This window comes from Morone saxatilis, unplaced genomic scaffold (assembly GCF_004916995.1).
Source record: "Morone saxatilis isolate NCDOM2014 unplaced genomic scaffold, NCSU_SB_2.0 Contig12, whole genome shotgun sequence".
Taxonomy (NCBI): domain Eukaryota; kingdom Metazoa; phylum Chordata; class Actinopteri; family Moronidae; genus Morone; species Morone saxatilis.
The window spans coordinates 26,241,375-26,256,818 of record NW_023339674.1 but is presented as its reverse complement, the minus strand read 5'-3'; the positions used below and the strand labels follow the sequence as shown (position 1 = coordinate 26,256,818).

Genomic DNA, 15,444 nt, shown 5'->3' with positions numbered 1-15,444 from the left:
ATATTCCAGACATGGCATTGAACTGAAACATTGATGGAATCTCCTCTTTAAATTTAGCTACAGCACTGTCAGATAGACATCTGCTGTAGGAAGTTTTGCCTAATGGCTTATAATCTAATAATAGAAATTCAAAAGTTATTAAATAATGGTCAGATAGGAAAGGATTATGTGGAAAGACTATTAAATGTTCAATATCAATGCCATATGATAGAACGAGGTCAAATAACCTTAGGTTTAGTGGGATTTTTGAACCTGTTGGTAGGATGAGCTGGTTTACTAGACACAGAGTGGAACAAACTCTCTTGTCATTTTGGCTCCAATCTCAGTCAGTGTAGCTGTTCACACTACACGTGGAGCAGAACAGACTTGCAGTGACTTTTATGCTACCGAGTCTATTTTTTCCAGAGCCAAAAGTGAAATTCTCTGAGGCCCAGTGGAAATGCTGAAGACAGTCAACAAATGTATATATTATATATTAGAAAGTGCTATTCTGTATTGTCAAGAAAAAACCCTGGAAAATGTCCTGGAAAGGTCCTGGAATTATTCCTTAAAGAGTGAGAACCCTGAAAATATTTCAAGCCGGATCCGACATTAAATACCAACTCTTGCCACTTCACAGTTTTCTGTGATCAGTGCAACACACACATTTCACCTGGCACCAAAGCAGTTCTTTTCGGTCCCCTGATTTCAATACCAGAACCCTGTAGTAGGAGTCTGTATTTGCAGTTATATAAAAAGCTCATGTTGGGAAATGTTAGTGGTTCATGTAAATAGTTATTTGCTTGGAAATATTTTTGTTAGCAAGGAACCTTTAATGAATATTTACTATTTACTATATGTTATAATATATAGAATACATGCCTTCCTGAGCTGAATCAGCTGATACACACATCTTGTGCAAAAAACCTAATTATGGCTGTACATTGAGAGGAGGATAAGCCTGTGTCTGTGTGCATGAGCCTATGTGTGAAATTGTACAAATCACTGCCAGCACTCAATTTGTCGTACATAGTCAGGTAATGAGCAAACAAGACTAGCCCATTTGTGTCCCTGTACTTGTGCACATTCTTAGTTATAATAAGGTTAGAGAGAAGCGCTTCAGTTACAGTTTGGGTCTCAGATTTGCTGCAGCAACAAGAGACACGCCTGAAGAGTCTGTGGTTGTTCGAGGCAAGCATTAGAACATAGGCAAGCATTTTCTTCCATTTCCTGTATGACTATGGCATGACGGATGGGAGTATCAGAGGCATTTGCTTTGAGCTTTATTGACCTATAACATTGGTGTGTACATCAAAAAGCTTTTAAGCACATCTCCATGGGTTTGTGATAGCATCTGAATTGTCAAATCTTATAAGTGCAGAGATGAAAAGGACCATTACTGTCTGCATATTTGCTTTGTCCAATTTGATTATGTTTTATGGATATGATGAAGGCTTTCAAACCAGTTTTGCCAAAAAAGTCTGAACTCCAATCATTACCAAGCTTTCTCCGGAGTTTTCAACCGCATTGTATAATCTACCCCAGTGGATGGAGGATGGATTCCATGTGGTGGAAGCTCTGGCCAAAGCGAATAGGTTGGTTGACCTTTTTGTCAAACTACTGTTTCCAAAGTCAAGAATAAACTGTCACACTCAGCTTTAAAACTAGATTTTCAATTTGGGGGGGTCAAGATTAGATAATAATGCAGGTGTCGCCTTGTAGGGGAACTCATCATTAGGATTAGGATCATTATTATCATTATTACTCAGCCTGTGAAAACAGTTGTATGATGTATTCTGTGATTTCCTCTGAATTCCTGGTCAAGTCCTCAGATTACCTCAGCTTGCTCCAAGCCTTCAGATCATACTATAAAATGAGATATCAGGGCATGTGTGCGATTTCCAAATAATAATTTAAGTGGAAGGTAACGGAAACCTTACCTTTTTCTTCATTGTATCCTTAGGAAAAGGAAGAGGAAGAGTCAGGGGCTCAGTGGATACATTAGAATTTTTCCTCTGGGCACCATGGATGCACCAGATTTCACAGGAATCCATGTAGTAGTTGTTATATTTCAGTATGGACAGACAGGCATTGCCATGCATGGCTAAAAAGTTTACTTCCCCCGGGTGGAAGGATTCATGAATGTTCAGTCTCCTGATGACTCACAAAGTAATTATACCCCTCTGACTGAACATTAAGATGCAGATGCTATTATCACTGTAGAGGAAGCATCATAAAACGAAAAAGCACAAGTTTCCCTTTTGTAATGGTGCCAGATGGGAGACATATCCTGACAAAGTCTGATATCACTGCTCATCCAAAATACCCACAAAACACTCTCATCGTTGCGGGGGTGTCATTACTGCTGTGCCAAGATTGAAAAGCCATTATTTGGGTTTTCATGTTGTTGTTATTAGCCGGTTAGCAGGTCCGAGTGGACAACTTTAGCAAAGCTAGTAGAGCCACAGCGTTGAGTGGCTCAGGAGAAAATGCTGGTCTCATGTGACCAAACAGCACTTCACTGACATATTGATTGCTGGTTACTGATCCATTAGTTTGTTTGTCAGCGTCTAAAGAGTCAATTAGAACAATGTGGATGAATAAATGAATGTTGTTGTTTTTTTGCAGGAAGTTCTTCTAGAGTGGCTTCATTAAGATTTGCGTTACAAATTACCCCATTCTTTCCTCTGCAGACACATCATGACTGAGCTGATTGAAACAGAGAGGCTGTATGTGGAGGAACTGCAAAGCATCATGGAGGTACATGAAGATTTTCTTATCCATTTTACATTTCCCTAATGTCTTATTTACATTCAAAACAATCTTGAATCTTGAAAACTGCAATCTTTACCAGAGCCTGACAAATATGGGTTTTATGAGACAAATACTGTTTTTAGAGAGGAAATTTTTACTGATTACTGATATGGTGGTTGGTATAGTTTAAGATATATAAAAAATAAGATATTATTTAAGATATTAAGTTATAAAAAAATCTCACAGGATAGAGGGGTGAAGATCTGAACACAAGCTATCCTCACAGAACCTTCACTCTGATAAACTACCTTATCCTGCATCAAAAAAAAAAAAGCGTGGACAGAACAATGGCAATGGCTTTGTATCAGGGAGGTGAAAACACTATATCATTCAAAAAAGAAGCCTATAAAGTTATTTTTATGCCTTGAATATACTATGAAATATTCATCAAATATGTCAGTCAGTTTACTCAATGATAGAAAAGGTGTCCCTTAAGGAAAAAGGTTGGTAACCAGTGGGCTTCATTGTCAACCAATTCTAGAAAGTAACACTGAGAAAATAAAGAATAAATAAAAATAACAACTAAACATCATTGCTGTAAAAATTATGCCTTTTTACATTATTTACCAGAAAGAAACAGTTTTCATATTGGCACCAATACAATACTGATACTGATGTCTGCAATTGGCTGATGTATCTTAATATCAGTTAGGCTTTAATCCTAACTAACGATATCCCTGTCATATGCTGTAATGTGTTCAGAGTTAATCTTCCAATACAGATGGCTGGAGTTATTAGTCAATTTATTTTATGATTTCAGACTCAGACATTGCTGTTGGAATTGGATTTTATCATTTCAGGAGGGAAATTCTTAATGCAAATAGTCTAGACATTCAATAGCACGATGGATACCGGTGCATTCCCAAGCTCACTAAACTGCATTGATTGCCATTTAGTAGAAAGAACTAAATCCAACCTTCAGACTCCTGCCAGTGTATGAACTTCATATGATCCCCGGGTTGAATATGTCCAATCAATTACCCGTTGGATTACTCACTCGACAAATGGTTGAACTCCAGCAGGAATGCATTCATTTTGACTGTACAGTATATTGATTACGTGGAACAGAGCATGGTGTGTTAGTGTGTATTAGTCTATAATTCATTTTCAGCACCCATAGGTGTCAATCTGTGGATTGTGTTTGACGCTGCAGATGGGAAGAGGTTAAGAATCTCTTTCTCTGGTTGTCTCAGGTTAAAATTAGTAGCTATTTTAGATGTTTTGCCACCTTGCCAGATAGTTTATGGCTAATTTTGCGTTTTCTTCTTCACTGTCTCATCATTTCACCTTCCTCCCCAGGGTTATTTCGCAGAGCTGGATAATTCTGAACTCAGCCATCTCATTCCCCCTTCCCTGGAGAACAAAAGGGATGTGCTGTTTGGCAACCTGCCAGAGATATATGAATTTCACAACAAGTAGGTGGAGTGCATTTGGTTCATTGCCCTGCCATATATTATAATATGTCTGAGAAACACTGATATCGGTAACAAAACAAGACTCACTGCAGGACAAGATGCATATTGACGTCTGAGAAATCACGTCACACTAGATTAAGCAGAGTCAGAGTGTTTTGCATGTTGCAGTTATATTTTAAGTAAAGAAGTTATGAGTGACTTTGTTTCTTATGGAAGAAATACACCAAGATTTATGGTTTGCCTTCGTCTCTTTTCTTCCCACTCACTCCTACATCCGCTGATCAACAGTCTGCATTCCAGCTGGTCTGTTTACTGGAAGCGGTTTCTCTCTCTCACACACAAACACACACACGCACACGCACATATACACACGCACACACACACACACACACCAACTGGTGTCTTCTTAGGAATCAAACATTAGGACTAAGATATTTCTAAATAGCGGGAGGAAGATCAAATGTCATGACATCTCTGTGAGTTCCAACTCCTATCAGTTGGGAGCAGACTCTCTCTAGAAAAAAGTATTTTGTTACCCTAAAACCCCAACTGAGAGCACTGAAAATGTATCATAAATTGACTAAATTGCATCACATAATTAGATAAAGAGGCAGTGTTTCCAATGTTTCTGTGGTGGTAGAGTGTGTTGGCTAGTTAAATGTCCATCCTGTTTGTATATAATGCATTAGAGAGCAGAAGGGCCCATCAATACTACATTTCAATCAATCAGTACAGTATTTGCAAAATTGCTATTAAAGCCTTTTATTCTCAAGAGAGATATCCAGTCAGTATTCCAATAGCTCCAGTAACTGTTGATGCTGATTTGTTTGAATTTGGAGAATGTCAGGCGGAATGTTGTGTCTTCATGAGCATGAGACACTAGTCATACAATATCTCATTTCACCTTTGCTCTAGCAGCAGTGTTAGTATGACCTCCATGACTGCTGTGTGTTGGATGTGTCCAGAGTTATCAGTTTAGAGCTTGTTGTCTTGGTTGTGTTTAACAAGGAGAATGGGGAGAGGTCATCCTTAAAAAAACAACCCGACATCACTGAAAAAAAACCAAAAAAAATTATCTAGTGGTGTGTATGTCATTCAAGTAGTTGTGGATTTATGTGCCGAGGTTTTAAGATATGTAGAGGTTTTAGAGGACTTAGAGTTTGATAACCATACGTGAATCCCATCATAGCTCCACCTGCTAAGCCTTGCCCCTCCTTAGTTACAGTTGCTACTTATCTGGGTCAGTTACCAGGTATCTCACATATGATACATGCACACCACTCTAGCATACTTAGAAATCCAAAGCTTGAAAGACCAGTTGTGTCTAGTTTTGGTTGCTAAGCTACAACTGGACAATTGCTGTTTAGGGCAGTGGTTTAGGCAATTTGTTCTCACAAGTTGGATTTTGTCTCCTTTTGCCCTCTGTAAAGATTCATGCAGACAATAAATAACAAATAATCAAGATCTGTAGAGTCTTTTGTAACTCTGCAGCCAGCATGTGGACACATTTGAGTTGTCTTGTGTTTACTTCCTCCAATTGTATCTCCACCCTGTAATTTAAACCTGTATGAAACCTTAGCATGTGTGCAGGTGCTTCGCATACAAACAAAAGTGTCTGTGCAGACAAGATAGTTATTCAAAGCAACTGTCAACAAAGCAGAATAAGACATCACAGGAATTCCAGGCAGATTAGACTCCCTGAAGGCCTCAACCAAAAAATTGTCCCTCCTTTCCCTTCCATCCTTTATCTCATCCACTCTCTTTATTCTTACACTTCCTTCCCTCTCTCTCTTGCGTCCTGTTTTGTCTTGCCTCTTTTCTTTAATAATCTATGTTTTTCTCTCACAGCAATGCATATCATCCCTTTTTACAGTAACTGGTAAAAATCTGAGGTGGAGTCATCATTAGACTTCCTTGGATTATTCTCACTTCTTTAGACTCCTTGTTTTTTCATTTCATAAACTAAGGGACCAAGACCTAAGTTGACCGCCCGTTGCTTTATAGGAGTAAAAGAGACTCTGTAACATGACATCCTCTTTTCAGATCCTCCCTGATTCTCCCACATCTTTCAAACTCCACACCCACCGTTTGTAAACTCAGTCTTCCTGTTAATACTTTGGGGTCTTCAGGTCCAAGCCGAGATTACCTTTGATGACATGATTTGAGACTTAAAATACTTTTGTATGTGCATTTATTGGCTTAGTCACTTTAAGCATCAGGTCATCTGGCTTCCAGCTCACCGCAGGAGTATTACAATGTGCGTTGTGTTCTTATTATTCTGTTCATATATTACACGCAGAACTTTTCTGAGGGAGCTGGAGAACTGTGCAGAGAAACCAGAGCTGGTGGGAACCTGTTTTCTGAAAAGGGTGAGTAGCTTAGAAACAGTGGTGGAAATTAATTAAGTACATTTAGCTGCACTGTGTGATCATAAAGATTTGTGAACAGTTGCACACACAAAACCCAGGACCTTGACAACATATCCAAAAGGAACCCAGAGAAAACCTACCTGAATCTGACAACCCTTCACAAATATTTCTGATTTCATTAAAAAGAATTGCAAGTGGCCATAATTCCAGCACATATTTTTTTTTAAAAAGAGTCATTTCTAAACATATTTTCATGATAGTGGTAATCCACTATCATGAGCTACAGAATGAGAAGCTTATAGTATTTCATATTCCAGCAACAGCTAAAATGAACCAGAAACTGACTAGATGATTTAAGGGCCTCTCTTCACTCAGACATGCCTTTGCGTTTACAGAAAGAAGAGCTTCAGGTGTATGAGAAGTACTGTCAGAATAAACCACGCTCTGAAGTCCTCTGGAGACAGTGTGGAGACAGCCTTTTCTTTCAGGTAACACACACACACAATATCAAGAGACAATAACTTTACTTACTTATTAACTTACTTTCCATATTCCAGGTCCCTTATACAGTAGCAATTAACTGTCCAAATGTGTGACCCCTGTAAGGTTTGTTGAATCAAACATCTTCTTAGTAAGAGATTGAATGGACGTCATGAAGAAGTTCAGCCATGAAGCACTTCTGTTGTTTATTATGTTCAACTTCCATTTTTGGTCTGTTTTAAACTTCCCATCCACCAGAAAAACATTTTCCAATCCGATGCTAGAATTTAAATCTTACGACCACAATATCTACACTGTTGCTAACTTGTTTTGTAACTTCACCTAATTGGACAGGTGTATTTTGACATGCACATTTTACCTACTGCAGCTTTGACAAGTAGGTCTGGCTTGTGTCCCTTCCTGATGGAGAACGTTTGGTGTTTGTTACAACAGGAATGCCAAAAGAAGCTGGACCACAAACTGTCTCTGGATGCCTACCTGCTTAAGCCTGTCCAGAGGATCACCAAATACCAACTCATGCTCAAGGTAACTGCACACACACACTACCATGTTTTTGTAGCATTGTAAGGACACCTGACCTGAACAAGCATTCCGGGAACCACCCTTTTTAATGGTTGTACAGCATAAAAATCAGATAACACAATGAGATATGTCCCTTCAAATGATCAGTCAGACAAAAAAAATCCGGGGTAATGCCTGGAACATTTTTGGCCCATCTCTTATCTAGGGTTTTCAGCAGTTCTAGAAGGGGTGGTCCTGTCACAACTCTAAACTACTCCTAATTATTTTTCATCTTGTCGCCTCTATTTTTTTCTGCCTTATTCCACTGCCTTTATAACTACCCTGTCATTACAAATCTAAGAAGCCATTCCCTCCTGTCTTTCCCATCACCTACTCACCTGTTCCCATTTCCATTCAATATTGTCTGTTGTGGTTACGCCTAAGCTTTCAAGCCTTTTCTTCTTCCGTCCCAACCTAGCCTAAATGGTTTTGACATTCTTTCACACCTTTCACCTCCTCCCACCCTTAATGTAGATATGGGTTGCCAACAGATGGTTACAATAACAACAGTGCAGCTGCAGACAGGTTTAGAAGATACTGGTAACTCTGGTTCAGAGCAGAATCTGGCATGACTATTGGTGTTGGGTAAGCTAGCTGGTAAATTTAGCATGCTAATTTCAATAGATACACCGATCAGCCATAACAGGGCCGGCTGTGGCTCAGAGGTAGAGCGGGTCGTCCAGTATTTGGAAGGCTGTTGGTTTGATCCCCGGCTCTTCCCGCTGCATGTCGAAGTAGCCTTGAGCAAGATACTGAAATTGAAAACCTAAATTGCTCTATGAATGTGCATGAATGAAGTAGTTTCTGATCGATGGAGTTTGCCATCACTGTGTGAATGTGTGTGAAAAGTTGAATGTGGCACTTAAAGCGCTGAGTGGTCGGAAGACTACAAAGGCACTATACAAGTAGCCTACAGGTCCATTTACCATTTACCATTTACCATATGCAGCCCCATACGCAACAAACTGTAATGTACTTTGTGTTCTGACACCTTTCTATCAGAACCAGCATTAACCTTTTCAGCAGTTTGAGCTACAGTAGCTCAGTAGCCCATGACCCTGTCTCCGGTTCACTGCTTTTCCTGCCTTGGAGCACTTTTGATAGGTACTGACCTCTGCAGACTGGAACACCCCACAAGACTGCAGTTTTTGGAGATGCTTTGACCCAGTGGTCTAGCCATCACAATTTGGCCTCAAATATATCCCACCCACTAATAGGTGCCATGATAACATTATAATCAGTGTCCTTGCACTGTAAGTGGTCATAATATTATGGCTGATCAGTGTATAACTACATCACAATACATAGAAGTCTTAAATCATAACATAATAGGTGTTAGCTCATTACATTCTGTTGATGTTGTTATGTTCACTTTTTGAATGTTTTTAACATTCATAAACTATAATTCTGGCCATATCTTACACATTGCTCCTATAAAGAATGTTTAAAACAACAAAGTTTGACTGTACAGTTACAGAACTCAGAGCTTCCTCTGTGGGTAAGTTGAGAATCTGGTTGTCTTCTTCTTGACTTTATTTAGTGGTCAGCTTGACCAGCCCCAGCTGGAGTTTCCTCATGGTTTGCAGTGGTAGTTTACTCACTTGGTGTTCTGACCTTTGACATGACTCCATCCTCATCAGATCAAAATACAAATGTTTCATGAAAGGAACCAAAAGCATCTGGAATGTGCTGCTTAAATGAGACACTGCTGAAACTTTCTTTCACATCTTTTAAAGTCAACGGCCCATTTATGTCAAAAAGTTACTGGTGGAACATAATGACACTGATAATTTTCTCCCTTTTTGCAAAGCTCTTAAGAATATAACTTGTCCACTAGAGTCAGTTGTATGTCACTGATGAGGTTTTGCTCAGTACTAGAGGAGTAGACAACTTAGTACTAGAGGTGCCAGGACAATAGCCTGACATCCTCAACTTGATAAACCTGTTACCCCAGCCTATCACTGTTAACAATTAACTCTCCCTGGCACCGCCTGTTATCATCACCTCTTCTTTTGTTGATCGGGGGGGCCTTGAGGCCCAGTCAAGTTACTAAAAGAAAAGAAAAAACACAGAGGACATGAGCTCCCAATTGGTAGCAACGGGCCTTCTTCAATGTCTACATCAGTCTTGTTCTTTTCTTGTCGTCTGTATTTTTGTGTTTATTCTCTTTCTTCCTCTAATGCTGCATTATTCAATCTTTATAATCCCTTTCCTCCTTTCTGTCTCCCAGGAGATGTTAAAATGCAATAAGGGTGAGGGGACAGCTGAGTTGGAGGAGGCTTTAGCCACTATGCTGGACATCATCAAGTCTGTCAATGACTCCATGCACCAGATAGCCATCACTGGCTTTGAGGTTAGTATCATGATGTCCTCATCATTACTGTAAAAATGAAGAAGTTGAGTAAACCAGCAACCAGCTGTACAGTCTTTTTGACTTTACTCAACTTTGGGGCCAGCTGGTTGTGTCAGTTTAAAAAGTTATGCTCTTTAATTAAACTTCTACGTTTTACCAAAGTGGACCAAACTTAAAGTTACTAGTTTGATGTTGAGGTTGAGTTTTTTGGTTTAGATAACTTAAAATTTGAAATTATATATACTTTAGAAATTAAGTTGAGCCAAAGAGTTCCCTTATGCACCACTGCAGTAATTGCTGTAAGTTTTGGTAACAGCAAAATCCAAACATGGATTAGTGGATCAGGTTTTTAAATATGTGGCTGAAATGTTCCAATGCACATGCTGTAACTTCTAGGATGTCTACATCTACAATTATCGTCATATGGGTCCATATGACTGCAAAAACATATTTGATTGGATGTCTATAAACCAATCACTGTGTTCCACTTCATCTAAAGTGGACTGCAGTAGGGCCACATCTTTTTGGAGAATTCTTAATCCAGATAAAATGCTAACAATGTCTCTAAACAACATTTTGGTGAGTTAAAGGATCAATCAGGGAATTTAGTCTGTATTTGTTTTAAAATGGTTGAATCACAAGAACACATGGCCTAGAAGTAAATAGTTCAAGCTTTCATTATTTGAAAAGACAAGCAAAGAAATTAGGATTCTTCTTAAAATAAAACTATGTTAAGCAGAGATTTGCAAAATGCTTTTGTCACACATACCCAATAGAATAGGCAAACATTAGGTTGCATCTGGTCAATTTTTGTTCCATCAGTTTATGAATATCAGATTACTGTCCCATGTCACCTTCCCACCCAGACACTTGGTGTGTTCTCAGAGAGCAGCATCAGAGTCAGTGGACACCAGGAATCTACTGCATCTTTATCTTGCCTTCTTACTTCAAAGAGAGCAGATCTGGCTCAGTCACACATTATCCATGCAAGATCCATTCACTTGTACTCAGCCCTGACTCCACGCTCATGTGATCAGTGTGTAAAAGGTCAGTGATAAAGGGGCTTTCAGTTGTTCAGATTCATTCCGTATTTTCTTTAACCTTGAATAATTGTGGTAGGAAAACAGTTCCATATAGTGCCAAATCATAACAGAAGTTATCTCAGTAACAGTTTAATATAGAGCAGGTATAGACTGTACTAAAATTATTCACAGAGACCAAACAGTCATATGTTATTGTGTCATACTGGACAATGAGAGGTTCCATTAGACAGAAGTACAGAGTATTTCCAAACAAGTCTAACAATACTATGGTCTGTCTTCCTGAAAAAGAAAAAAAAATTACTGTAGGCTATCTAAGCTGTCATACCTAGGAACAATTTACAAGGCTGTGACATGATGTAAACAAGGAAGGATATAGAGCAAGACATAGACTGCCTAAAATTTATATTAGTTTCAGTTTCAGTTTTGTGTAGCACCATTAAATGACTGCATGTGTGAGGGGAAAAATTTGTTATTGAGTTTTTTGTTGCTGAATTTTATTTTAGAAAATTTCATGCTATGTTTTGAGAATGCAGTATCTCCTGGAGCATGAAAAAAAAAACGTATGTCCACCTGGAAAAAAATGTCTGTCCACCCAGCTTTAAATTCCAGATCATTTATTAACCAAACACTCTCAGAGGGGACTTTCGGTACTCAAGAAAGTGGGTCGAAGCCGTGCTTGGTTAACAAGTAATCGAAATGTATTGGGTAATTGAGGAAGTTGCTGTTATTCTTTGGATGTATGTATTTCATCACACTTCAGGTCTCACAAAATGTTTCAAAGACTTTTCTTCTACATGGGAAATAGTGATGTACTGTTTATCATGATATTAGCATTTGCTTGGTTACACAGAAACACATAGTTTGCAATCATGGGATTACGCGTTTGATTTGGCCAACCAGTCAGTTTGGAGCTTTGGGCTATATGATCCTCAGCTCAATCTGTGAGAGTACATGGACGTCATTATTATACCATAAACACACTAAAAGTCCTCAATATTAAATGACAAAATGTGTTGTTTTCCATGTTCTCTAGAACAACGCAAAGGTTTTTTCCTATCCGACAACGCAATCATTTCCCTTTCCCTTTTAAACTGTTACAAATCAGTTTCATGGTGTGACAACACCGACCAACAGGTTTTGGTTAGGTCTAGGCAGCTGCAGAGTTCCACCTCTCTCACTCACACAGACAGAGATATCTATCTATCTTTTCTAAGATTTACCCTATTGGTTTGAATATAAGACAATGCTTTTCTAAAAAAAAGGGGTTTGAGAAAAGTAGGGTTAATGAAGTCAAGGGCGAGACCTTAACTGTATGTATTCACAACAGCAGATATTGGGCCTTAAGTAAGGACATGGTCGTGTTAATCAGCCAGTTAATCACTACTGTACAAGGCCTGTTTGGCTCAGTTTCATCCTCAGTAATGTCACCTAGGGGTAAAAAGAAAATCTTCAGACTATGAAGATTAAAGACCAGCTATCGGAAATGTATCAAATTTAAGTTTAAACAAATTTAGCAGTGTCATTAGTGGTACTAGGGATCCAAAAAAGAAAAAAAAATGACATTGAACACTAGATATGTCAGTGATCTGTCATCGCAGAGCTTGTAAAATTTCCAGACAATGGTAAAATAACTGTTTACAGGCAGGATTACATTTTTTATAGAAAAATATCAGCAAAATATTTTTCCTTTCCTTTCTTTTGTTATGGATTACAGATTTTTTCAGAATTTCCCACCCTACAGAGCTGAAGCAAAACCGGCAATATAAAAGTCTGTCTGTCTGTGTGTTGCAGGGAAACCTGAGTGAACTTGGGAAGCTGCTGATGCAGGGATCCTTCAATGTGTGGACCGACCACAAAAAAGGCCACAGCAAGGTACACCAATACAGTTCAGTATTACTGTCCATACAGAAAGGTACTGAATATGAATATCAGCATGCCATGTTTTGACATCAGTGCACCAGTGTTTTTGCAAGTTTTTGTCAAAGTTCTGTTATCACGGTGTGATAAAAGAGAAGAATCACCACTCCATTAGTTATAAAAAGTTAGCTTGACTAAAAGATAACTTAGACTGTGATGGATTAACAAACTCAGGCAAGTTTAGAGAAAGTGCAGATAGATTTTGGATGTGAGCAGAAAATGTAAGGACACTTGGAGCATTGGGAAAAGTGAATTAATGAACGGAGCAGCAGAGTTGTGGTTAGTTGAAACATAATGCATGCAAAACCACTGGAATAGTTGTTTTTTATATACAGTAGTTTTATAAAAGAGAACATGAACAAAATGGAGTTTAAGATTGCCATATTGTTGCAGTTTGCTGATGATGACAGGACAAATGACTTCCTGATTTCAGGTGAAGGACCTGGCAAGGTTTAAGCCCATGCAGAGGCATCTGTTCCTATATGACAAGATGTTGCTGTTCTGCAAGAAACGAGAGGAGACCACAGATGGACACGAGAAGACCCCGTCCTACAGCTTCAAACACTCGCTTAAGGTCAGATACAGATGGTGCAGTGTGTGTTTTTGTTTGTGTGACTGATTTTAGTAGTTTTCAGTGAGAATTAAGTTTGTGATGCAAAGAAGACACTAATCGCAAATCATATCTCAATCACAATATCTGTCAAAATAATCACAATGTGATGTTTTTACCATATTGTACAGCCCTAATAAAGACCCCACTGTAATCTAAACAGTTAAAGTAGAATTTGGTGAACACAAGATATGCAGCAACGCAGAAGACTGTGAACTGGTAAATGTGGATGTAAACAATGCTGGATTTAAAACACTTAAATATCAGCTTTGCAAATATTTTATGTGAAAGGAAATGTATTAAACACATTCGTTAGAGCTCAACACACAATGCGTTCTGGTGAGTCACACTGAAAACATCACAAAACTCCACAGGGCATTCCAAATATTGCAAAAAAAATATTTTTAATTTATTGTGGTGAGAATGCTAGAAAGGTTAATAAAATATACAGTAAACCCAATAATAAGGCAATATTGTAATGACAGACAGAGAAGAAATAAACAAGAAGCAAATTAAATAAATGGTTAAAGCTTCATTTATTGATTTTTTTTTTGTTTTTGTTTTGGCCACTTATGTGCTATCTCTGTTGTTATGGCACAGCAGTTTTGAAACTGGGGTCCAGAGACCAACAGGGGTCCTTTTATCATATTTTTGGAAGTAACAACAAGGGAAGAAAGAGGGTGGCCATTTGATTGTAATTAAAACGTGATCACAGTTTGATCATTGATTGACCTTGAAGACTTTATTATCTTCAAACCTAAAAATAAAAAAATAGACAAAACAAAAATGAAGACAAAATCTTCTTAAACTGGGGGTCTGTGGTCTAATGTGCATCTATTGTGGAGCTCTATGACATTAAAAAATTTGGGAATCCCTGAATTAGCAAGCTGTTGCCTATATATTAGTCCAGCAGACACAGAGCATCATTAACAGTAATTTGAAGTCATGTTTTGGACCACTTCCAAAGTCCAAAGTTTACTTTCCTTTTTTCCTCCGTTTTGGCCTCAACCTACTCCTACATGAAACACTTGTATTTTTAGCTGCTAAAAGCTATGCTATGTTCGCCGGTCGTAAGTAGACTAATCTGCCTGCTGCTGTAAGCAAAATAATATAATAAATACATTTGTGGGCCAGAAAACCAAAACAAGGCCCTATAGGAGGCAAAAAGCCCTACAAAGCTAGGGACAGCTTCAGTCAGGAGATTTGCCACTAGGCTGTAGAAACACTACTGCTTTTGTCCACAGCGGCCAGAATCTACAAAAAATGAAAATTCCTTGATAAAATTGATGAGTGCAGCATTGATCTCTGGCTTTTCCTGTCCACATGCCTTAATGTCCCTGAGAAAGACATTGAGCTCTAAACTGCTCAATGGGAAGCCCAGCACTGTGTTGTGCCGCCATGGGTGAACGAGAGGCAAAATTGTAAAGCCCCTTTTCCATTAAGGTTGAAAATTGCTTTATAAATGCAGTCTATTTACTATTATGCTAAAGTTGAGTTTGTTACTATATGCGATGTGAAAGGTGTCACTTAGTGTAGTAGCGATGAATAGTATCGCTCAACTATTATGACTTTATTTTTTGTGATTAACCTACCTGGTTTCCAACAGCAGCAGACAGCTGTTTGCAGAGAAAATATTCTTTATGCCAACAAAAAACATCTTTATACAGTGCACATACAATGTTAGTGACTAACTGGGGAAGAAAGTCAAATATTTAGCAGCGAAGGAGAGAGATATTTGGACACAACTCCAAGTGAATGCCAATGTTGCTCTGCTAAAATGTTAGCTGCAATACCTGGTCCAGTATGCAACTTGTACAGTGTGATGTAGGAACCTGAAGCCAACAGTGCACATCCACTGTGAATGGACTTTACAGTGAAGTAG

General features: G+C 38.5%; 1 protein-coding gene across 3 annotated transcripts in view; it reads left to right on the top strand.

Moving 5' to 3' along the window:
• mcf2l2 (MCF.2 cell line derived transforming sequence-like 2) overlaps positions 1-15,444 on the top strand; it is a gene marked incomplete in the record, with an annotated part of 103,749 nt that overhangs the window by 48,988 nt on the left and 39,317 nt on the right. For all 3 annotated transcript variants that reach the window (XM_035654038.1, XM_035654036.1, XM_035654037.1), the window contains 8 exon segments: positions 2,673-2,739; positions 4,093-4,208; positions 6,508-6,577; positions 6,973-7,065; positions 7,511-7,603; positions 9,870-9,992; positions 12,827-12,907; positions 13,386-13,526. In XM_035654038.1, the coding sequence (XP_035509931.1) occupies positions 2,673-2,739; positions 4,093-4,208; positions 6,508-6,577; positions 6,973-7,065; positions 7,511-7,603; positions 9,870-9,992; positions 12,827-12,907; positions 13,386-13,526 (784 nt within the window).